Source organism: Electrona antarctica (assembly GCF_951216825.1).
Source record: "Electrona antarctica genome assembly, contig: scaffold_233, whole genome shotgun sequence".
NCBI classification, from domain to species: domain Eukaryota; kingdom Metazoa; phylum Chordata; class Actinopteri; order Myctophiformes; family Myctophidae; genus Electrona; species Electrona antarctica.
Window position 1 is genome coordinate 5,001 of NW_027638412.1, and position 25,517 is coordinate 30,517.

Here is a 25,517-nt window from a genome sequence, read left to right on the forward strand (position 1 = left end):
ATAGAGCCTGACCTACAATCTACCTATAGACCACTACCACATAGAGCCTGACCTACAATCTACCTATAGACCACTACCACATAGAACCTGACCTACAATCTACCTATAGACCACTACCACATAGAGCCTGACCTACAATCTACCTATAGACCACTACCACATAGAGCTACTGACCTACAATCTACCTATAGACCACTACCACATAGAGCCTGACCTACAGTCTACCTATAGACCACTACCACATAGAGCCTGACCTACAATCTACCTATAGACCACTACCACATAGAGCCTGACCTACAATCTACCTATAGACCACTACCACATAGAGCCTGACCTACAATCTACCTATAGACCACTACCACATAGAACCTGACCTACAATCTACCTATAGACCACTACCACATAGAGCCTGACCTACAATCTACCTATAGACCACTACCACATAGAGCTACTGACCTACAATCTACCTATAGACCACTACCACATAGAGCCTGACCTACAGTCTACCTATAGACCACTACCACATAGAGCCTGACCTACAATCTACCTATAGACCACTACCACATAGAGCCTGACCTACAATCTACCTATAGACCACTACCACATAGAGCCTGACCTACAATCTACCTATAGACCACTACCACATAGAACCTGACCTACAATCTACCTATAGACCACTACCACATAGAGCCTGACCTACAATCTACCTATAGACCACTACCACATAGAGCTACTGACCTACAATCTACCTATAGACCACTACCACATAGAGCCTGACCTACAGTCTACCTATAGACCACTACCACATAGAGCCTGACCTACAATCTACCTATAGACCACTACCACATAGAACCTGACCTACAATCTACCTATAGACCACTACCACATAGAGCCTGACCTACAATCTACCTATAGACCACTACCACATAGAGCCTGACCTACAATCTACCTATAGACCACTACCACATAGAGCCTGACTTACAATCTAACTATAGACCACTACCACATACAGCCTGACCTACAATCTACCTATAGACCACTACCACATAGAACCTGACCTACAATCTACCTATAGACCACTACCACATAGAGCCTGACCTACAATCTACCTATAGACCACTACCACATAGAGCCTGACCTACAATCTACCTATAGACCACTACCACATAGAACCTGACCTACAATCTACCTATAGACCACTACCACATAGAACCTGACCTACAATCTACCTATAGACCACTACCACATACAGCCTGACCTACAATCTACCTATAGACCACTACCACATAGAACCTGACCTACAATCTACCTATAGACCACTACCACATAGAACCTGACCTACAATCTACCTATAGACCACTACCACATAGAACCTGACCTACAATCTACCTATAGACCACTACCACATAGAGCTACTGACCTACAATCTACCTATAGACCACTACCACATAGAACCTGACCTACAATCTACCTATAGACCACTACCACATAGAACCTGACCTACAATCTACCTATAGACCACTACCACATAGAGCTACTGACCTACAATCTACCTATAGACCACTACCACATAGAACCTGACCTACAATCTACCTATAGACCACTACCACATAGAGCCTGACCTACAATCTACCTATAGACCACTACCACATAGAACCTGACCTACAATCTACCTATAGACCACTACCACATAGAACCTGACCTACAATCTACCTATAGACCACTACCACATAGAACCTGACCTACAATCTACCTATAGACCACTACCACATAGAACCTGACCTACAGTCTACCTATAGACCACTACCACATAGAGCCTGACCTACAATCTACCTATAGACCACTACCACATAAAGCCTGACCTACAATCTACCTATAGACCACTACCACATAGAACCTGACCTACAATCTACCTATAGACCACTACCACATAGAGCCTGACCTACAGTCTACCTATAGACCACTACCACATAGAACCTGACCTACAATCTACCTATAGACCACTACCACATAGAACCTGACCTACAATCTAACTATAGACCACTACCACATAGAACCTGACCTACAATCTACCTATAGACCACTACCACATAGAACCTGACCTACAATCTACCTATAGACCACTACCACATAGAACCTGACCTACAATCTACCTATAGACCACTACCACATAGAACCTGACCTACAATCTACCTATAGACCACTACCACATAGAGCCTGACCTACAATCTACCTATAGACCACTACCACATAGAGCCTGACCTACAATCTACCTATAGACCACTACCACATAGAGCCTGACCTACAATCTACCTATAGACCACTACCACATAGAGCTACTGACCTACAATCTACCTATAGACCACTACCACATAGAGCTACTGACCTACAATCTACCTATAGACCACTACCACATAGAGCTACTGACCTACAATCTACCTATAGACCACTACCACATAGAGCTACTGACCTACAATCTACCTATAGACCACTACCACATAGAGCTACTGACCTACAATCTACCTATAGACCACTACCACATAGAGCCTGACCTACAATCTACCTATAGACCACTACCACATAGAACCTGACCTACAATCTACCTATAGACCACTACCACATAGAACCTGACCTACAATCTACCTATAGACCACTACCACATAGAACCTGACCTACAATCTACCTATAGACCACTACCACATAGAACCTGACCTACAATCTACCTATAGACCACTACCACATAGAGCCTGACCTACAGTCTACCTATAGACCACTACCACATAGAGCCTGACCTACAGTCTACCTATAGACCACTACCACATAGAACCTGACCTACATCTACCTATAGACCACTACCACATAGAACCTGACCTACAATCTACCTATAGACCACTACCACATAGAGCCTGACCTACAATCTACCTATAGACCACTACCACATAGAACCTGACCTACAATCTACCTATAGACCACTACCACATAGAACCTGACCTACAGTCTACCTATAGACCACTACCACATAGAGCCTGACCTACAATCTACCTATAGACCACTACCACATAGAACCTGACCTACAATCTACCTATAGACCACTACCACATAGAGCCTGACCTACAATCTACCTATAGACCACTACCACATAGAGCCTGACCTACAATCTACCTATAGACCACTACCACATAGAACCTGACCTACAATCTACCTATAGACCACTACCACATAGAACCTGACCTACAATCTACCTATAGACCACTACCACATAGAACCTGACCTACAATCTACCTATAGACCACTACCACATAGAACCTGACCTACAATCTACCTATAGACCACTACCACATAGAGCCTGACCTACAATCTACCTATAGACCACTACCACATAGAACCTGACCTACAATCTACCTATAGACCACTACCACATAGAACCTGACCTACAATCTACCTATAGACCACTACCACATAGAGCCTGACCTACAATCTACCTATAGACCACTACCACATAGAGCCTGACCTACAATCTACCTATAGACCACTACCACATAGAACCTGACCTACAATCTACCTATAGACCACTACCACATAGAGCCTGACCTACAATCTACCTATAGACCACTACCACATAAAGCCTGACCTACAATCTACCTATAGACCACTACCACATAGAACCTGACCTACAATCTACCTATAGACCACTACCACATAGAGCCTGACCTACAGTCTACCTATAGACCACTACCACATAGAACCTGACCTACAATCTACCTATAGACCACTACCACATAGAACCTGACCTACAATCTAACTATAGACCACTACCACATAGAACCTGACCTACAATCTACCTATAGACCACTACCACATAGAGCTACTGACCTACAATCTACCTATAGACCACTACCACATAGAGCCTGACCTACAATCTACCTATAGACCACTACCACATAGAACCTGACCTACAATCTACCTATAGACCACTACCACATAGAGCTACTGACCTACAATCTACCTATAGACCACTACCACATAGAGCCTGACCTACAATCTACCTATAGACCACTACCACATAGAACCTGACCTACAATCTACCTATAGACCACTACCACATAGAACCTGACCTACAATCTACCTATAGACCACTACCACATAGAACCTGACCTACAATCTACCTATAGACCACTACCACATAGAACCTGACCTACAATCTACCTATAGACCACTACCACATAGAACCTGACCTACAATCTACCTATAGACCACTACCACATAGAGCCTGACCTACAATCTACCTATAGACCACTACCACATAGAACCTGACCTACAATCTACCTATATACCACTACCACATAGAGCCTGACCTACAGTCTACCTATAGACCACTACCACATAGAACCTGACCTACAATCTACCTATAGACCACTACCACATAGAGCTACTGACCTACAGTCTACCTATAGACCACTACCACATAGAACCTGACCTACAATCTACCTATAGACCACTACCACATAGAGCTACTGACCTACAGTCTACCTATAGACCACTACCACATAGAACCTGACCTACAATTTACCTATAGACCACTACCACATAGAGCTACTGACCTACAGTCTACCTATAGACCACTACCACATAGAGCCTGACCTACAATCTACCTATAGACCACTACCACATAGAGCCTGACCTACAATCTACCTATAGACCACTACCACATAGAACCTGACCTACAATCTACCTATAGACCACTACCACATAGAGCTACTGACCTACAATCTACCTATAGACCACTACCACATAGAACCTGACCTACAATCTACCTATAGACCACTACCACATAGAACCTGACCTACAATCTACCTATAGACCACTACCACATAGAACCTGACCTACAATCTACCTATAGACCACTACCACATAGAGCTACTGACCTACAATCTACCTATAGACCACTACCACATAGAACCTGACCTACAATCTACCTATAGACCACTACCACATAGAGCCTGACCTACAATCTACCTATAGACCACTACCACATAGAGCCTGACCTACAATCTACCTATAGACCACTACCACATAGAACCTGACCTACAATCTACCTATAGACCACTACCACATAGAGCCTGACCTACAATCTACCTATAGACCACTACCACATAGAACCTGACCTACAATCTACCTATAGACCACTACCACATAGAGCCTGACTTACAATCTACCTATAGACCACTACCACATAGAACCTGACCTACAATCTACCTATAGACCACTACCACATAGAGCCTGACCTACAATCTACCTATAGACCACTACCACATAGAGCCTGACCTACAGTCTACCTATAGACCACTACCACATAGAGCCTGACCTACAATCTACCTATAGACCACTACCACATAGAGCCTGACCTACAATCTACCTATAGACCACTACCACATAGAGCCTGACCTACAATCTACCTATAGACCACTACCACATAGAGCTACTGACCTACAATCTACCTATAGACCACTACCACATAGAGCCTGACCTACAATCTACCTATAGACCACTACCACATAGAACCTGACCTACAATCTACCTATAGACCACTACCACATAGAACCTGACGTACAATCTACCTATAGACCACTACCACATAGAGCTACTGACCTACAATCTACCTATAGACCACTACCACATAGAGCCTGACCTACAATCTACCTATAGACCACTACCACATAGAGCTACTGACCTACAATCTACCTATAGACCACTACCACATAGAGCTACTGACCTACAATCTACCTATAGACCACTACCACATAGAGCCTGACCTACAATCTACCTATAGACCACTACCACATAGAACCTGACCTACAATCTACCTATAGACCACTACCACATAGAGCCTGACCAACAATCTACCTATAGACCACTACCACATAGAACCTGACCTACAATCTACCTATAGACCACTACCACATAGAGCCTGACCTACAATCTACCTATAGACCACTACCACATAGAGCCTGACCTACAATCTACCTATAGACCACTACCACATAGAACCTGACCTACAGTCTACCTATAGACCACTACCACATAGAACCTGACCTACAATCTACCTATAGACCACTACCACATAGAACCTGACCTACAATCTACCTATAGACCACTACCACATAGAGCCTGACTTACAATCTACCTATAGACCACTACCACATAGAGCCTGACCTACAGTCTACCTATAGACCACTACCACATAGAGCCTGACTTACAATCTAACTATAGACCACTACCACATAGAACCTGACCTACAATCTACCTATAGACCACTACCACATAGAACCTGACCTACAATCTACCTATAGACCACTACCACATAGAACCTGACCTACAATCTACCTATAGACCACTACCACATAGAACCTGACCTACAATCTACCTATAGACCACTACCACATAGAGCCTGACCAACAATCTACCTATAGACCACTACCACATAGAACCTGACCTACAGTCTACCTATAGACCACTACCACATAGAGCCTGACTTACAATCTACCTATAGACCACTACCACATAGAACCTGACCTACAATCTACCTATAGACCACTACCACATAGAACCTGACCTACAATCTACCTATAGACCACTACCACATAGAGCCTGACCTACAATCTACCTATAGACCACTACCACATAGAGCCTGACCTACAATCTACCTATAGACCACTACCACATAGAGCCTGACCTACAATCTACCTATAGACCACTACCACATAGAACCTGACCTACAATCTACCTATAGACCACTACCACATAGAACCTGACCTACAATCTACCTATAGACCACTACCACATAGAACCTGACCTACAATCTACCTATAGACCACTACCACATAGAACCTGACCTACAATCTACCTATAGACCACTACCACATAGAGCCTGACCTACAATCTACCTATAGACCACTACCACATAGAACCTGACCTACAGTCTACCTATAGACCACTACCACATAGAGCCTGACCTACAGTCTACCTATAGACCACTACCACATAGAACCTGACCTACAATCTACCTATAGACCACTACCACATAGAACCTGACCTACAATCTACCTATAGACCACTACCACATAGAACCTGACCTACAATCTACCTATAGACCACTACCACATAGAGCCTGACCTACAATCTACCTATAGACCACTACCACATAGAGCCTGACCTACAATCTACCTATAGACCACTACCACATAGAACCTGACCTACAATCTACCTATAGACCACTACCACATAGAACCTGACCTACAGTCTACCTATAGACCACTACCACATAGAGCCTGACCTACAATCTACCTATAGACCACTACCACATAGAACCTGACCTACAATCTACCTATAGACCACTACCACATAGAACCTGACCTACAATCTACCTATAGACCACTACCACATAGAACCTGACCTACAGTCTACCTATAGACCACTACCACATAGAACCTGACCTACAATCTACCTATAGACCACTACCACATAGAGCCTGACCTACAATCTACCTATAGACCACTACCACATAGAACCTGACCTACAATCTACCTATAGACCACTACCACATAGAACCTGACCTACAATCTACCTATAGACCACTACCACATAGAACCTGACCTACAGTCTACCTATAGACCACTACCACATAGAGCCTGACCTACAATCTACCTATAGACCACTACCACATAGAGCCTGACCTACAATCTACCTATAGACCACTACCACATAGAACCTGACCTACAATCTACCTATAGACCACTACCACATAGAACCTGACCTACAGTCTACCTATAGACCACTACCACATAGAGCCTGACCTACAATCTACCTATAGACCACTACCACATAGAGCCTGACCTACAATCTACCTATAGACCACTACCACATAGAACCTGACCTACAATCTACCTATAGACCACTACCACATAGAGCCTGACCTACAATCTACCTATAGACCACTACCACATAGAACCTGACCTACAATCTACCTATAGACCACTACCACATAGAGCCTGACCTACAATCTACCTATAGACCACTACCACATAGAGCCTGACCTACAGTCTACCTATAGACCACTACCACATAGAACCTGACCTACAATCTACCTATAGACCACTACCACATAGAACCTATCTACTGCTAGTGTCTATCTACTGACGTCATATAGAATGTCTAATTCAGGGTAATGTGTTACGGCTAACACCGTTCATGTCAGTAGGCTCTTAAATACATACAGTATAGCAGAGACAACAAATGCAAAGGTGGTCTCAGGTCCCCCGACCCCCTTTGTCCCAAAGTGGTCCAAACATCTCCGTATAAGGTATTGGTCAAGTCACAAAGCTAGGAAGCACAGTAGGTGTCCCAACATGTACCAAGCAACACCCCACCATTTTGTTTGTGGTCATCAAGATAGTGGCCACTGGATATTCTGAGAATCCTAGCCTGCTAAGGACTCTCTCTGATTCCTAGCCTCTAAGGACTCTGTGTCATGATGACATGTTTGATTCCTAGCCTCTAAGGACTGTTTTTTGCCCAGCTGAGAGACAATTTAATGTAACAGTTACTTATGCTATTATTAACGTGAATTGTGGTTCCACTAGATACCACACATTATTGTTAAACATTTACAAGAAGTCTACACAATTATAGAATGTAGAATAATTGTTATTTTGATCAACGTGGAATTATGGAGCATGGAATTACGGAGACGCAATCTTATCTAAAATGATGAAGAAATAAATAATGGACCTTCATATGAAAAGAGTTGACCTATAAATTAATCGCGATCAGCTTGACCCGAAGTTATCTAGGCCTACCGCCACCACACCCCCACCCCCCCGCAAGCAAGCAAGCACGCACGCACGCACGCACGCGCGCGCACACACACACACACACACACACACACACACACACACACACACACACACACACACACACACACACACACACACACACACACACACACACACACACACACACACACACACACACACACACACAATGCACCACAGCTGAAAGATGACTGTCTAGTGTCTAAACATCCTGTGGTTTACTCTGCGTGCGTGGTTTACTTTACACACGCTCACATAAACACTCTTTGAACTGTTAAACATGCAACCCAGGTGCACGCACGCACGGCCGCACGGCCGCACGGCCGCACGGCCGCACGCACGCACGCACGCATTGTGGAGAAAACGTGGAGACTTGACATTCAGTAATTCAGTAATTCTCTGTCTGTCCGTGATTTGTCATTAAGCTTTGGGCTTATCCATGCAGTACCCGGTATCGATAAGCTTTGGGCTTATCCAGTACCCGGTATCGATAAGCTTTGGGCTTATCCAGTACCCGGTATCGATAAGCTTTGGGCTTATCGAGTACCCGGTATCGATAAGCTTTGGGCTTATCGAGTAACCGGTATCGATAAGCTTTGGGCTTATCCAGTACCCGGTATCGATAAGCTTTGGGCTTATCCAGTACCCGGTATCGATAAGCTTTGGGCTTATCCAGTACCCGGTATCGATAAGCTTTGGGCTTATCGAGTACCCGGTATCTATAAGCTTTGGGCTTATCGAGTACCCGGTATCGATAAGCTTTGGGCTTATCCAGTACCCGGTATCGATAAGCTTTGGGCTTATCGAGTACCCGGTATCGATAAGCTTTGGGCTTATCGAGTACCTGGTATCGATAAGCTTTGGGCTTATCCAGTATTTCCTTCCGTCTTTTAGAAAATAACTGTATTTGCCATAATATAGTAAAAGATACTGGTTCTGTTCACAATTTATCCCATCTTTCCACGTATTTGTAATTTTTTACAATTTTGAAAAACATTACAAAAAAAGTTAAATTATAGCCAATCTACAAGCTCACAACGTGTCGACGTGTGTGTGCTCACATCACAGCTCACATCACAGCTGTCACTCGATCCTGTAGGTTCACACTCTATAACATACGACGAATTAGACCGTTCCTCACCCAGGAATCAGCCCAGCTCCTAATCCAGACAACAGTCTTGTCAAAACTTGACTATTGTAATTCGCTACTTACTGGCCTACCGGCATGTGCACTTAAGCCTCTCCAAATGATCCAAAATGCCGCAGCTCGTCTGGTCTTCAACCAGCCAAAATTCTCACATGTCTCCCCCCTGCTCCGCTCCCTGCACTGGCTCCCAGTCGCTGCCCGCACAGAATACAAAACTCTGATGCTGGCATTCAAAGCAACCAAAGGTATGGCTCCCCCATATCTTTCAAGCATGATTGAACCCTACAAACCCTCCCGCGCACCCAGATCAGCCAACGCAGGAAAGCTGGAAGTACCCTCACTAAAAACGCCGGGCCAACGCTCCACACGTCCCAAACTCCTCTCCCTTCTGGCCCCAAAACTGTGGAATGCACTCCCCGTTGCAGTCAGAACTGCGGCATCACTCCCAATCTTCCGCCGTAGTCTGAAGACCCACCTTTTCAGACTCCATCATGGCCCATAGCACTTATCCTACCCCCTTAGATAGCACTTTTTAGACTTAGATAGCATTTGAAACAGACTTGCATGTCATGTAGACGGCACAATAATTGCATTGTATATAGTCATAGCACATCATAGTAGCCTACATATGTATAGCATAGTATAGTATATATGTATAGTTAATATGTATAGTGTCATTATATAGATATGTTCTAGTTACGTTCTTACCTTACGCATGTTTCTTGATAAATGAATTTTATATATGTGATGTATTCCCATACTTTTGTTCCTGCCTAATGTAAATCGCTCTGGATTAAGAGCGTCTGCTAAATGCCTAAATTGTAATTGTAAATTGTAAATTGTGCGTGTGCGTGCGTGTGCAGATGTATAAAGTGCACGTGGCCACAGGAACATCAGAGTATTCGGGAACAAACAACTACATCTACGTGACTCTGGTGGGCGAGAGAGGAGAGAGTGAGCGCACCCTGCTGGACAACCCTGGACTAGACTTCTGTAGAGGAGCTGTGAGTACAGTGCACGCACACATGCACACACACACACGCACGCACGCACGCACGCACGCACGCACGCACGCACGCACGCACGCACTGGTCCTTGGTCTGCCCCGGGGTCTCCTCCCAGTGGAGATATAATCCATCTGGTCCTTGGTCTGCCCCGGGGTCTCCTCCCAGTGGAGATATAATCCATCTGGTCCTTGGTCTGCCCCGGGGTCTCCTCCCAGTGGAGATATAATCCATCTGGTCCTTGGTCTGCCCCGGGGTCTCCTCCCAGTGGAGATATAATCCATCTGGTCCTTGGTCTGCCCCGGGGTCTCCTCCCAGTGGAGATATAATCCATCTGGTCCTTGGTCTGCCCCGGGGTCTCCTCCCAGTGGAGATATAATCCATCTGGTCCTTGGTCTGCCCCGGGGTCTCCTCCCAGTGGAGATATAATCCATTTGGTCCTTGGTCTGCCCCGGGGTCTCCTCCCAGTGGAGATATAATCCATCTGGTCCTTGGTCTGCCCCGGGGTCTCCTCCCAGTGGAGATATAATCCATCTGGTCCTTGGTCTGCCCCGGGGTCTCCTCCCAGTGGAGATATAATCCATCTGGTCCTTGGTCTGCCCCGGGGTCTCCTCCCAGTGGAGATATAATCCATCTGGTCCTTGGTCTGCCCCGGGGTCTCCTCCCAGTGGAGATATAATCCATCTGGTCCTTGGTCTGCCCCGCGGTCTCCTCCCAGTGGAGATATAATCCATCTGGTCCTTGGTCTGCCCCGGGGTCTCCTCCCAGTGGAGATCAAATCCATCTGGTCCTTGGTCTGCCCCGGGGTCTCCTCCCAGTGGAGATATAATCCATCTGGTCCTTGGTCTGCCCCGGGGTCTCCTCCCAGTGGAGATATAATCCATCTGGTCCTTGGTCTGCCCCGGGGTCTCCTCCCAGTGGAGATCAAATCCATCTGGTCCTTGGTCTGCCCCGTGGTCTCCTCCCAGTGGAGATATAATCCATCTGGTCCTTGGTCTGCCCCGGGGTCTCCTCCCAGTGGAGATATAATCCATCTGGTCCTTGGTCTGCCCCGAGGTCTCCTCCCAGTGGAGATATAATCCATCTGGTCCTTGGTCTGCCCCGGGGTCTCCTCCCAGTGGAGATATAATCCATCTGGTCCTTGGTCTGCCCCGAGGTCTCCTTCCAGTGGAGATATAATCCATCTGGTCCTTGGTCTGCCCGGGGTCTCCTCCCAGTGTAGATATAATCCATCTGGTCCTTGGTCTGCCCCGGGGTCTCCTCCCAGTGGAGATATAATCCATCTGGTCCTTGATCTGCCCAGGGGTCTCCTCCCAGTGGAGATATAATCCATCTGGTCCTTGGTCTGCCCCGGGGTCTCCTCCCAGTGGAGATATAATCCATCTGGTCCTTGGTCTGCCCCGGGGTCTCCTCCCAGTGGAGATATAATTCATCTGGCCCTTGGTCTGCCCCGGGGTCTCCTCCCAGTGGAGATATAATCCATCTGGCCCTTGGTCTGCCCCGGGGTCTCCTCCCAGTGGAGATATAATCCATCTGGTCCTTGGTCTGCCCCAGGGTCTCCTCCCAGTGGAGATATAATCCATCTGGCCCTTGGTCTGCCCCGGGGTCTCCTCCCAGTGGAGATAAAATCCATCTGGTCCTTGGTCTGCCCCTATCTCTTCCCAGTGGAGATATAATCCATCTGGTCCTTGGTCTGCCCCGGGGTCTCCTCCCAGTGGAGATATAATCCATCTGGTCCTTGGTCTGCCCCGGGGTCTCCTCCCAGTGGAGATATAATCCATTTGGTCCTTGGTCTGCCCCTATCTCCTCCCAGTGGGACGTGCCTCGAGGACTTCCCTAGGGAGACCCCCGAGAGGCATCCTAACCAGATGCCCGAACCTCCAAAGCTGGCTCCTTTCCAGGCGAAGAAGCAGCGGCTCTACTCCGAGTCTCTCTCGTGTGACTGAACTTCTCACCCTATCTCTAAGGGAGATGAACTTCTCACCCTCTCTCTCTCTCTCCCTCTCTATCTCTGTGTCTCTATGTTGCTCTCTCTCTAACTCTCTCTCTCTCTCTCCCTCTATCTCTCTCTCTCTGTGTCTCTCTCTCAGGTGGATGAGTACGTGGTGCGCAGTGCACGGCCAATAGGGGAGCTGTTGCTGGTCAGACTGGAGAAGCAGCGCTACTGGGTGGAAGACAACTGGTTCTGTCGCTACGTCCGTGTGGAGCCACAGTGGGGCAGCGCTGAGCCACAGGGGGCCAGTGCTGAGCCACAGGGGGGCAGTGCTGAGCCACAGGGGGGCAGCGCTGAGCCACCGGGGGGCAGCACTGAGCCACAGGGGGCCAGTGCTGAGCCACCGGGGGTCAGCGCTGAGCCACAGGGGGGCAGCGCTGAGCCACAGGGGGGCAGCGCTGAGCCACAGGGGGGCAGCGCTGAGCCTCAGGGGGGCAGCGCTGAGCCACCGGGGGGCAGCGCTGAGCCACAGGGGGGCAGCGCTGGGCCACAGCCACCGGGGGGCAGCGCTGAGCCACCGGGGGGCAGCGCTGAGCCACAGGGGGGCGCCAGAGCGCTCACGTTCCCGTGCTACCGCTGGCTGATCGGAGACGTCACACTGGAGCTCCGAGAGGGGACGGGTGAGTTATTATAGTGCGTGCGTGCGTGCGTGCGTGCGTGCGTGCGTGCGTGCGTGCGTGCGTGCGTGCGTGCGTGCGTGCGTGCGTGCGTGCGTGCGTGCGTGCGTGCGTGCGTGCGTGCGTGCGTGCGTGTGTGCGTGCGTGCAGTAGTTACGTATATGACCCCTGATATAGAAAATATCAGTGGTTTTCAAACTATTTCATGTCAACGACCCCAAACATCATCTGTAATCGGCCGCCGACCCCATCTGAAAACATGCTGTTCCAGGGACCCCCATCTGAAAACATGCTGTTCCAGGGACCCCCATCTGAAAACATGCTGTTCCAGGGACCCCCATCTGAAAACATGCTGTTCCAGGGACCCCCATCTGAAAACATGCTGTTCCAGGGACCCCCATCTGAAAACATGCTGTTCCAGGGACCCCGCCCCCATCTGAAAACATGTTGTTCCAGGGACCCCGCCCCCCATCTGAAAACATGCTGTTCCAGGGACCCCGCCCCCATCTGAAAACATGTTGTTCCAGGGACCCCGCCCCCATCTGAAAACATGTTGTTCCAGGGACCCCGCCCCCCATCTGAAAACATGCTGTTCCAGGGACCCCGCCCCCATCTGAAAACATGCTGTTCCAGGGACCCCGCCCCCATCTGAAAACATGTTGTTCCAGGGACCCCGCCCCCATCTGAAAACATGTTGTTCCAGGGACCCCGCCCCCATCTGAAAACATGTTGTTCCAGGGACCCCGCCCCCATCTGAAAACATGCTGTTCCAGGGACCCCGCCCCCAGAAGCAAAGATTTTAGTTAAAAACGTTCGCTCTGAAAGAATATATATTCAAAGATGTGCGGCACATTTTAACGATTTTTCAAAAATAGCAGATCCAACACACACACACACACACACACACACACACACACACACACACACACACACACACACACACACACACACACACACACACTATCTTACAAACACCACAGGAAGTCAGAACTACAATATACTTTGAGATGAGGTCCATAATTATTCACATTAATACTTTGAGCATCGCCGATATAGAAACACACGTGACGTTTTCTGTACGATAGGATTTAAGCAGAACGGGGTCCATTATTAGGTCCATTAACAGTGGTTTCCTGATTCCTGTTAGCCCAGAGATGGTGTGATGACACTCTGCCTCTGCTCCGAGACCACAGGAAGTCAGAACTACAGCAACGCCAAAATATCTACAGGTACGCTAACCGCTAACGCTAAGCGCTAACCTCTAACTCTCTCTACGTTGTCCTCAGACGAGCCTTCCATCGGCGTTTCCAGTCATCTTGGTTCTCCATACATCTGGCCAGCTCCTTTGTGCTTTCCGCACCAGTACCTTTCTTTAATACGTCCACGTAGGTCGGTGTGGGACGTCCTCTCGATCGATGCCCGTGTGTTGGTCCTTACTGCTATCTTCTCTGTTATACTTGGTAATGCCCCGTACAGTGGCCAGCTAGTCTCATCCTCCTTACTGCGATCTTCTCTGTTACACTTGGTAATGCCCCGTACAGTGGCCAGCTAGTCTCATCCTCCTTACTGCGATCTTCTCTGTTACACTTGGTAATGCCCCATACAGTGGCCAGCTAGTCTCATCCTCCTTACTGCGATCTTCTCTGTTATACTTGGTAATGCCCCATACAGTGGCCAGCTAGTCTCATCCTCCTTACTGCGATCTTCTCTGTTATACTTGGTAATGCCCCATACAGTGGCCAGCTAGTCTCATCCTCCTTACTGCGATCTTCTCTGTTATACTTGGTAATGCCCCGTACAGTGGCCAGCTAGTCTCATCCTCCTTACTGCGATCTTCTCTGTTACACTTGGTAATGCCCCATACAGTGGCCAGCTAGTCTCATCCTCCTTACTGCGATCTTCTCTGTTATACTTGGTAATGCCCCGTACAGTGGCCAGCTAGTCTCATCCTCCTTACTGCGATCTTCTCTGTTACACTTGGTAATGCCCCATACAGTGGCCAGCTAGTCTCATCCTCCTTACTGCGATCTTCTCTGTCACCCGTTTCGAATGGGATCAGTGTATTGAAACGGGGAAAATCAGGTGCAATCAGGCCTTTCAATAGACTGAGTAGACGTCTACCCGTCTACTCAGGTGCTCAGTAGGTTGATTCCTTCCGATTGTGTCGGTTGATCTGTGCAGTTTAATGCATCGCATGCAGCTACTGGAGCGGTGCCGTGTCGTTAGTCAGAAGGTTCCTTGTTCCGAAATTACTATCCCTATCTCTAATCCTAACCTAAACATAACCGCAAGCACGGGAGCAGTGCATCTCTAATCCTAACCTAAACATAACCGCAAGCACGGGAGCAGTGCATGTTCGATGTTACGGCTGCATTGAAAGGAATGATCACCTACTGAGCTCCAGTAGCTGCATGCGATGCATTAAACTGCACAGATCAACCGACACAATCGGAAGGAATCAACCTACTGAGCACCTGAGTAGACGGGTAGACGTCTACTCAGTCTATTGAAAGGCCTGATTGCACCTGATTTTCCCCGTTTCAATACACTGATCCCATTCGAAACGGGAGTCTCTGTTATACTTGGTAATGCCCCATACAGTGGCCAGCTAGTCTCATCCTCCTTACTGCGATCTTCTCTGTTATACTTGGTAATGCCCCATACAGTGGCCAGCTAGTCTCATCCTCATTACTGCGATCTTCTCTGTTATACTTGGTAATGCCCCATACAGTGGCCAGCTAGTCTCATCCTCCTTACTGCGATCTTCTCTGTTATACTTGGTAATGCCCCATACAGTGGCCAGCTAGTCTCATCCTCCTTACTGCGATCTTCTCTGTTATACTTGGTAATGCCCCATACAGTGGCCAGCTAGTCTTACTACGAGGAATTCTGTTGAATTCCTCGCTGTTACCGTCCGGCGTTGTCACTCGGGCTCTCGTTCCCGTGTACATGGCTCTCAATGGCTCGGAGCAGGTTCGGAGGAACACGGTAAGCCTTGATTCTCATCATCATTCCTCTATGGCTCTCTGGAGGTGCTGGGCTTCTCCCCCCTCTCCCTAGTATTCTCATCATCATTCCTCTATGGATTGAGTCGAAGGCCTTCCTGAAGTCAATGAAGCATAGCACTGCTGTTCCTCTTTACCTCTTCAATGATCCTCCGTAACGCAAGGATGTGTGTGTGTGTGTGTGTGTGTGTGTGTGTGTGTGTGTGTGTGTGTGTGTGTGTCAGGTGGCTACAGTGGGCTCCCGGCATCCCTAAGTGCATCGATGCCACATCGGAGGCCGACCTCCACCAGGACGTTCGCTTCGACAACGAGAAACGCAGCGACTTCGAGGGATCTCTACACTACGCGTGAGTCTGTGTGTCTCTATGTCTCTCTCTCTCTCTCTCTCTGTGTGTGTCTATGTCTCTCTCCCAGGCTCATAGAGTTCTCTCTCTCTCTCTGTGTGTCTATGTCTCTCTCCCAGGCTCATAGAGTTCTCTCTCTCGCTGTGTGTCTATGTCTCTCTCCCAGGCTCATAGAGTTCTCTCTCTCTCGCTGTGTGTCTATGTCTCTCTCCCAGGCTCATAGAGTTCTCTCTCTCTCTCTCTCTCTGTGTGTCTATGTCTCTCTCCCAGGCTCATAGAGTTCTCTCTCTCTCTCTCTCTGTGTCTATGTCTCTCTCCCAGGCTCATAGAGTTCTCTCTCTCTCTCTCTGTGTGTCTATGTCTCTCTCCCAGGCTCATAGAGTTATCGTTAAAGAAGTTTGCCATCAGGTTCGGGAAGTCGTGGGACGATCTGGACGACTTTAAACGGATCTTCTGGAAACTCAGAAGTCCCATAGCTGGTGAGTCTTATCCCATAGCTGGTGAGTCTTATCCCATAGCTGGTGAGTATGATCCCATAGCTGGTGAGTCTTATCCCATAGATGCTGAGTCTGACCCCATAGCTGGTGAGTCTGATCCCATCACTGGTGAGTCTGATCTCATCACTGGTGAGTCTGATCCCATCGCTGGAGAAGTCTAGTAGTAGCATTATTAGTATTATTATTATATTCCAGAGTATGTCATGGACCACTGGAAGGAGGACTGGTTCTTATTATTATAGTAGTAGTAGTAGTAGCAGTAGCAATAGTAGTAGTAGTAGTAGTAGCAGTAGCAATAGCAGTAGCAGTAGTAGCAGCAGTAGCAGAAGCAGCAGCAGCAGTAGTAGTAGCAGTAGCAATAGCAGTAGTAGCAGTAGTAGTAGTAGTAGCAGTAGCAATAGCAGTAGTAGCAGTAGCAATAATAGTAGTAGTAGTATTAGTAGCAGCAGTAGCAGTAGCAGTAGTAGCAGTAGCAATAATAGTAGTAGTAGTATTAGTAGCAGTAGCAATAGCAGTAGTAGCAGTAGCAATAATAGTAGTAGTAGTATTAGTAGCAGCAGTAGCAGTAGCAGTAGTAGCAGTAGTAGCAGTAGCAGTAGTAGCAATAGTAGTAGTAGTAGTAGTAGTAGTAGTAGTAGTAGTAGCAGTAGCAATAGCAGTAGTAGTAGCAGTAGCAGCAGCAGCAGCAGCAGTAGCAGTAGCAGTAGTAGTAGCAGCAGTAGCAGTAGCAGCAGCAGCAGTAGCAGTAGCAGTAGCAGCAGTAGCAGCAGCAGCAGCAGCAGCAGCAGCAGCAGCAGCAGCAGCAGCAGTAGCAGTAGCAGCAGCAGCAGCAGCAGCAGCAGTAGCAGCAGTAGCAGTAGCAGTAGCAGTAGCAGTAGCAGTAGCAGCAGCAGCAGTAGCAGTAGTAGCAGTAGCAGTAGCAGTAGCAGTAGCAGTAGTAGCAGTAGCAGTAGCAGTAGCAGTAGCAGTAGCAGTAGTAGCAGTAGCAGCAGCAGCAGCAGCAGCAGTAGCAGTAGCAGTAGTAGTAGCAGTAGCATTAATAGTATTATTAATAGTATTAATGTATTATATTCCAGAGTATGTCATGGACCACTGGAAGGAGGACTGGTTCTTTGGTTATCAGTGTCTCAACGGATGCAACCCCAGAATGATCCGCAGAATCCACAGGATTCCACACAACTTCCCTGTGACTGCAGACATGGTGCAGGGTTCCCTGGACCACCGGACCACCCTGCACAGAGAGCTGGATGTAAGTACAGGGGGTCCCTGGACCCCCGGACCACCCTGCACAGAGAGCTGGATGTAAGTACAGGGGGTCCCTGGACCCCCGGACCACCCTGCACAGAGAGCTGGATGTAAGTACAGGGGGTCCCTGGACCCCCGGACCACCCTGCACAGAGAGCTGGGTGTAAGTACAGGGGGTCCCTGGACAGAGAGCTGGATGTAAGTACAGGGGGTCCCTGGACCCTCGTTCTGACCTGCACAGAGAGCTGGGTGTAAGTACAGGGGGTCCCTGGACCCCCGGACCACCCTGCACAGAGAGCTAGGTGTAAGTACAGGGGGTCCCTGGACCCCCGGACCACCCTGCACAGAGAGCTGGATGTAAGTACAGGGGGTCCCTGGACCCCCGGACCACCCTGCACAGAGAGCTGGGTGTAAGTACAGGGGGTCCCTGGACAGAGAGCTGGATGTAAGTACAGGGGGTCCCTGGACCCCTGGTCCCCTGGAGAGAGAGATGAATGTGTTGTATAAAGTGTTGTATAATATGGTGCAGGGGTCCCTGGACCCCCAAACAGAGGGTAGGGTCCCTGGGACCCCAAACCAGTAACTGCTCTCTGCTGCCCCCTGTGGCCTCAGACACGTAACTGTAAGCTCTCTGCTGCCCCCTGTCTCCCCAGGCAGGTAACGTCTACCTGGTGGACTACGCCATCATGGATGGAATCACAGCCAACGTGATCCGTGGAAAACCTCAACACATCGCCGCTCCGCTCTGCCTGCTGTACCAGCACCCTGACGATGGCCTGGTCCCTATCGCTATACAGGTACTGACCCTACCAAATAAACAACTACACTTTAGAAACAAGACCAAATAAACAACTACACTTTAGAAACAAGACCAAATAAACAACTACACTTTAGAAACAAGACCAAATAAACAACTACACTTTAGAAACAAGACCAAATAAACAACTACACTTTAGAAACAAGACCAAATAAACACTACACTTTAGAAACAAGACCAAATAAACACTACACTTTAGAAACAAGACCAAATAAACACTACACTTTAGAAACAAGACCAAATAAACACTACACTTTAGAAACAAGACCAAATAAACACTACACTTTAGAAAGAAGACCAAATAAACACTACACTTTAGAAACAAGACCAAATAAACACTACACTTTAGAAACAAGACCAAATAAACACTACACTTTAGAAACAAGACCAAATAAACAACTACACTTTAGAAACAAGACCAAATAAACAACTACACTTTAGAAACAAGACCAAATAAACAACTACACTTTAGAAACAATCCCAAATAAACACTACACTTTAGAAACAAGACCAAATAAACAACTACACTTTAGAAACAAGACCAAATAAACAACTACACTTTAGAAACAAGACCAAATAAACAACTACACTTTAGAAACAAGACCAAATAAACAACTACACTTTAGAAACAAGACCAAATAAACAACTACACTTTAGAAACAAGACCAAATAAACAACTACACTTTAGAAACAAGACCAAATAAACACTACACTTTAGAAACAAGCCCAAATAAACACTACACTTTAGAAACAAGACCAAATAAACACTACACTTTAGAAACAAGACCAAATAAACAACTACACTTTAGAAACAAGACCAAATAAACAACTACACTTTAGAAACAAGACCAAATAAACAACTACACTTTAGAAACAAGACCAAATAAACAACTACACTTTAGAAACAAGACAAAATAAACAACTACACTTTAGAAACAAGACCAAATAAACAACTACACTTTAGAAACAAGACCAAATAAACAACTACACTTTAGAAACAATCCCAAATAAACACTACACTTTAGAAACAAGACCAAATAAACACTACACTTTAGAAACAAGACCAAATAAACACTACACTTTAGAAACAAGACCAAATAAACAACTACACTTTAGAAACAATCCCAAATAAACACTACACTTTAGAAACAAGACCAAATAAACACTACACTTTAGAAACAAGACCAAATAAACAACTATACTTTAGAAACAAGAACAAATAAACAACTACACTTTAGAAACAAGACCAAATAAACAACTACACTTTAGAAACAAGACCAAATAAACAACTACACTTTAGAAACAAGACCAAATAAACAACTACACTTTAGAAACAAGACCAAATAAACACTACACTTTAGAAACAAGCCCAAATAAACACTACACTTTAGAAACAAGACCAAATAAACACTACACTTTAGAAACAAGACCAAATAAACAACTACACTTTAGAAACAAGACCAAATAAACAACTACACTTTAGAAACAAGACCAAATAAACAACTACACTTGTAGCGATCTGCTATCGCACGCACGCACACGCACCCACACGCACCCACTCACACCACCACAATCATTCATGTCCACGCACAACCCAGCACACCCACAGACTAACGTCAGCGCAGCGACACGCCCCCGACGCTGGTACGTTCTATGAATGGAAGGGTAGGCAAGATGGCGGCGCCTGTCAGAGAGAAGCCAGACTATTGTGGAGAGACGTGATCGCGTCGCGAGTTATAGTCCGCGCGGTGTGTTTTGATGAATGAAGACCCAGCTGTAATCGGATCCTGGTGGAGGAGCGAAAACCTGAGAAGTGAATCCTTGGGGCGTTTTCCACTGTCCGTGTGCCTGTCTCATCGTCGTTCAGCAACGGAGCTGCTCTATCTGTGTCTGGTATCTGCCCCCTACCCCCCCCCATCCCATACACGCTCACACACACATTCACACACGAACACCCTGTTGCCTCGTTCTAATCACCCCGGTACAGGCCGTGGGATTTAATTTGTTTTCTTTTCTTTGGGATGATAACCTTTCATTCAGTGAATGAATAACCTTGAGGTGTTGTGAATACGTGAATGTTATTGACTGTTCTCTGTGGACGCTACTGTGGTTTTGGAAACCGTGGACTGGATTTTGGGTGTGGGCTGGAGTCTCTATAAGTCTAATACACGCAACATCAAACTGAGTTCTTCTGTGTCTGTGTGAATTTACTGATTTACTGTTGTATTGAGTGAAGGTTTGCTTTTTGGGTAACCTATCCCTGGCTATATGGTTTACAGGTTCATGTGGTTTATTGCTATATTTGTCCTTGTAATCCATTGTAAGGTTGGCTTTAAAAAATAAGCAGTTGTCCCCAAGTGGTCCAACTGTGTTAGGCATTTGCCTAACTGGCACCCCAAGCCAAACCGTTACATAAAAAGTGGCACCCCAGATGGGACCTTTTCCGAGAAGTGCCAAGTTGAACCTGTACCTGCAGGTTTCGTCGAAGAGGTGGGAGACAAACTGTGGGCCTCGGTCCGAAAGAATATAGTTGGGTACCCCCCAACGTGTCAGGATGTCCTGGATGAGTACTTTCGATACCGCCTCTGCTGTAGCTTTCTTCAAAGCAAAGAGTTCCACCCAGCGCGAGTAGTAGTCGACAAACACCAACAGGTACAGGTTCAACTTGGCACTTCTCGGAAAAGGTCCCATCAGGTCTACTCCAACCATTTCCCACGGATGGTGAACGATGGTCTGTTGAAGCTTTCCTGCCACCTTCCTACTTTCCGGCTTGTAGGCTTGACACACTTGACAACATCTGACATAATTGGTAACCTCCAGACTCATCCTTGGCCAGTACACCAATGATTGCAGTCTTCTGTAGGTTTTGTATCTTCCCAGGTGGCCAGCTAGGGGATCATCATGAAACCTCTGAATGAGTTGTTGACGGTGAGGCTCAGGTATGTACAGTTGGTAGATGGTTTGGTGGGGTTTCTCGAGCACTCTGTACACCATGTCCTCCACGATGGTGAATTTGGTGGTATCATTCACAACAACTTCTCCATTGTCCAGGATGGACTGATAGAGCTCTTGGATAAGAGGCTCAGTCTGCTGGGCCTTCCATATGACCTCATCTGAGATCGGGAGATCTTTCAGGGGGGTTGGTGGCTTGGTAGCCAGCATAGTAGCACAGATTGGTTGGGAGAGGTTGTTGTTCTCACCTGGGGCTCTCGACAGTGCATCAGGAACGGTGTTATATTTGCCTTTTCTGTATTCCACAGTAAAGTTGAACTCCTGAAGACGCAAGGCCGATCGGATCAATCTGGTGTTGGGTTTTTGGGTTTTGAAGACCCAGACAAGCGAAGAGTGGTCAGTTACCACTGTGAAGAATCTCCCTTCAAGGTAGTACCTCCACTTCTCTAATGACCACACGACAGCCAGGCATTCAAGTTCGGTGGTGGAGTAATTTCGCTCTGCTTTGTTCAAGCTTCTGCTAGCGAACGCTAACACCTCCTCTGAGCCCAAGCCCGTCTGTTGGACCAGCACGGCTCCAAGTCCGACCTCGCTGGCATCCGTATAGACCACGAATGGTAGATTGAAATTCGGATGGCCAAGCACAGGAGTTGTTACCAGACGATGTTTGAGGATTTCAAAGGCTGTTTGGCACTCGGTAGTCCACTTAAACTTGACATCCTTCCTTTTCAGGGCATTCAAGGGGTCTGCAATCCCAGAGAAATTGGGTACGAACCTGTGATACCAGCCAGCCATGCCTAAGAACCTTTGAAGAGTCTTCAGGTTGGTAGGCACAGGATATTCATCCACGGCCTTGGTCTTCTCAGGATCAACCTGAACGCCATCCGCAGAGACCATGTGCCCAAGGAATTTGAGGGAGGTGCGGAAGAAGTGACTCTTGCCCATGTTGACGGTAAGTTTTGCTTGTCTGAGTTTCTGAAGTACGGCCTGGATGTCTTGGAAGTGTTGTTGGGGTTCTTGTGAGTAAATGATGATGTCATCGAGGTATACAAAACAGATCCTCCCTTTGAGCTCTCCCAGGGCTAACTCCATTAGCCGCTGAAACGTGGCTGGGGCATTTTTTTGTCCAAAAGGCATGACTTTGAACTGGTACAGGCCCAATCCACAAACGAACGCCGTCTTCTCCTTACTTTCAGGGTCCATCTTTACCTGCCAGTATCCAGAGTTGAGGTCTAGGGTTGTGAAGATTTTGGCTCCACACAGAGAGTCCAAAATTTCCTGAATTGTGGGCAGAGGATAAGCATCATCCAGTGTAATGGCGTTCAATTTCCTGTAGTCGACACAGAATCTGGAATCACCAGTCTTCTTCGGAATCAGAACAACAGGTGCGGCCCAGGCAGATGAAGATGGTTCAATGACATCATCGGCCAACATTTTGTCAATGAGCTTCTTCATGGTCTGGAGTTTGGGAGGTGATACACGGTATGGTTTTTGTCGTAGTGAGATATTTGAGCTGACCAAGATCTTGTGCTGTAGAAGTTCAGTGCGACCCACTTGTGTGGTGCAGACGTCTGAGTTATCTTGAAGTTGTGAAAGTAGTTGCATTTTTCCAGTCTGTTCCAGGTGCGCATCCTGCACGGCCGTGCTGAACACTTCAAGAACTCCTCCCCCCGTTGTAAGAGAAAGGTGAGAGGGTGGAACAGCAGAGAAGTAGTCACAGTACCGGGTAGGTTGATGTGCATCTGAGGGTTCCAGCAAGAAATGAAATTGTTCTTTGTCATTGCTTTTGAACCAGTATGCATTGTCAGTGACATCAATTTGCAAGCAACTTTGGCAGAGGAAATCTAGGCCCAGCACGCACGGAATTGCCAAGGCGTCAGAGTGAAGCACAGCAGTGGTTTGAGTAAATTTTTTGCCATGTAAGTTGTAATTCACTTCACTCTGACCCACTGGGGTTTTTGGCTCTCCGTCGGCCAAGTATATGGGACCCTTAGTCCAAGATGTCATTTTGCCTTTTCCTGTGTCCCTAATTGATGTCCACAGGTCCTGATTCAGCAGTGTGAAGGAGGACCCAGTGTCTACAATCGCTGTCCCTTTCCAAGCACCCAGCGTCACAGGCACCTTCAATTGGAGTGGTGGCTCCTTTGAGGTTTGCCGGAGTGGTGATGCAGAAAGCTTTGAGGAAAATACCTGCGCAGATGTCACAGAATTAGCATTTCCTTTACCTTTCTTTCCATCATCTGCATAGGGACATGTAGCAGGTGCATGTGCACCTTTGCAACGCCAGCAGAATGGATCTTGACTCTTAGAGGAAGATGATGGATTCACAGGAGGTGTGGATTTCACAGAATTATCCTGTCGTGGTTGTGGTTTTGATATCTGTACTCGTTTCTCATAAACACGTTGATTTTCCATGTCTTTTTCCAGTTGTTGTCCAAGTCGAACCAAGCCATCCACAGTGTTCACTCCACTGCTTCGCAGCTGGCTTGTAAGCTTTGGATTCAAACTCTTCAGAGTGAGTTTGATTATGTCCGCCTCACTGATCTCAGGCTTCCAACGTCGGCACAGAGACCTGTACATGTAGGCAAAATCTCTAATGCTTTCATCTTCACCCTGAACTCTGTTTCGAACTCTCTCAGCCAACTCGTCCTCATAATCCTCAGAGAGGAATGCAGCCACAAATTTCGCTTCAAAATCTGGCCAGGTGTTAGTCTCCTGGCGAACCACATCCCACCAGTCTCTGGCAGTGCCATGCAACACATTCCTGAGGGTGGCAATGAGTTCATCATCCGTCAGAGGATTAATGGCGAGAAAGTCCCTGCACTTTTCCAAGTAAAGCAAGGGGTCTGGGGGGTCCTCACGCTGTCCAAACGTGGGGAATTGGATTTTAATGGGGGGTCTGCCCATAAATCCTCCTCTTAGTTCACCCTGCAAGCTGTCCGGGAGGGCTGCACCTCCACCAACGTGTAGCGTGGACTGCAGCCTGCGGTGAAACTGACCAGATGGTGCAGTAGTAGCTATGACGG

General features: G+C 47.2%; 1 protein-coding gene across 1 annotated transcript in view; it reads left to right on the plus strand.

Moving 5' to 3' along the window:
- alox12 (arachidonate 12-lipoxygenase) overlaps positions 1–25,517 on the plus strand; it is a 52,124-nt gene that overhangs the window by 3,436 nt on the left and 23,171 nt on the right. The window contains exons 2-9 of the mRNA XM_079530988.1: positions 10,881–11,021; positions 13,112–13,233; positions 13,543–13,634; positions 14,779–14,860; positions 16,861–16,983; positions 17,353–17,459; positions 18,554–18,726; positions 19,376–19,519. Coding sequence (XP_079387114.1) covers positions 10,881–11,021; positions 13,112–13,233; positions 13,543–13,634; positions 14,779–14,860; positions 16,861–16,983; positions 17,353–17,459; positions 18,554–18,726; positions 19,376–19,519 — 984 coding nt within the window. The remainder of the gene's footprint in view (positions 1–10,880; positions 11,022–13,111; positions 13,234–13,542; positions 13,635–14,778; positions 14,861–16,860; positions 16,984–17,352; positions 17,460–18,553; positions 18,727–19,375; positions 19,520–25,517) is intronic.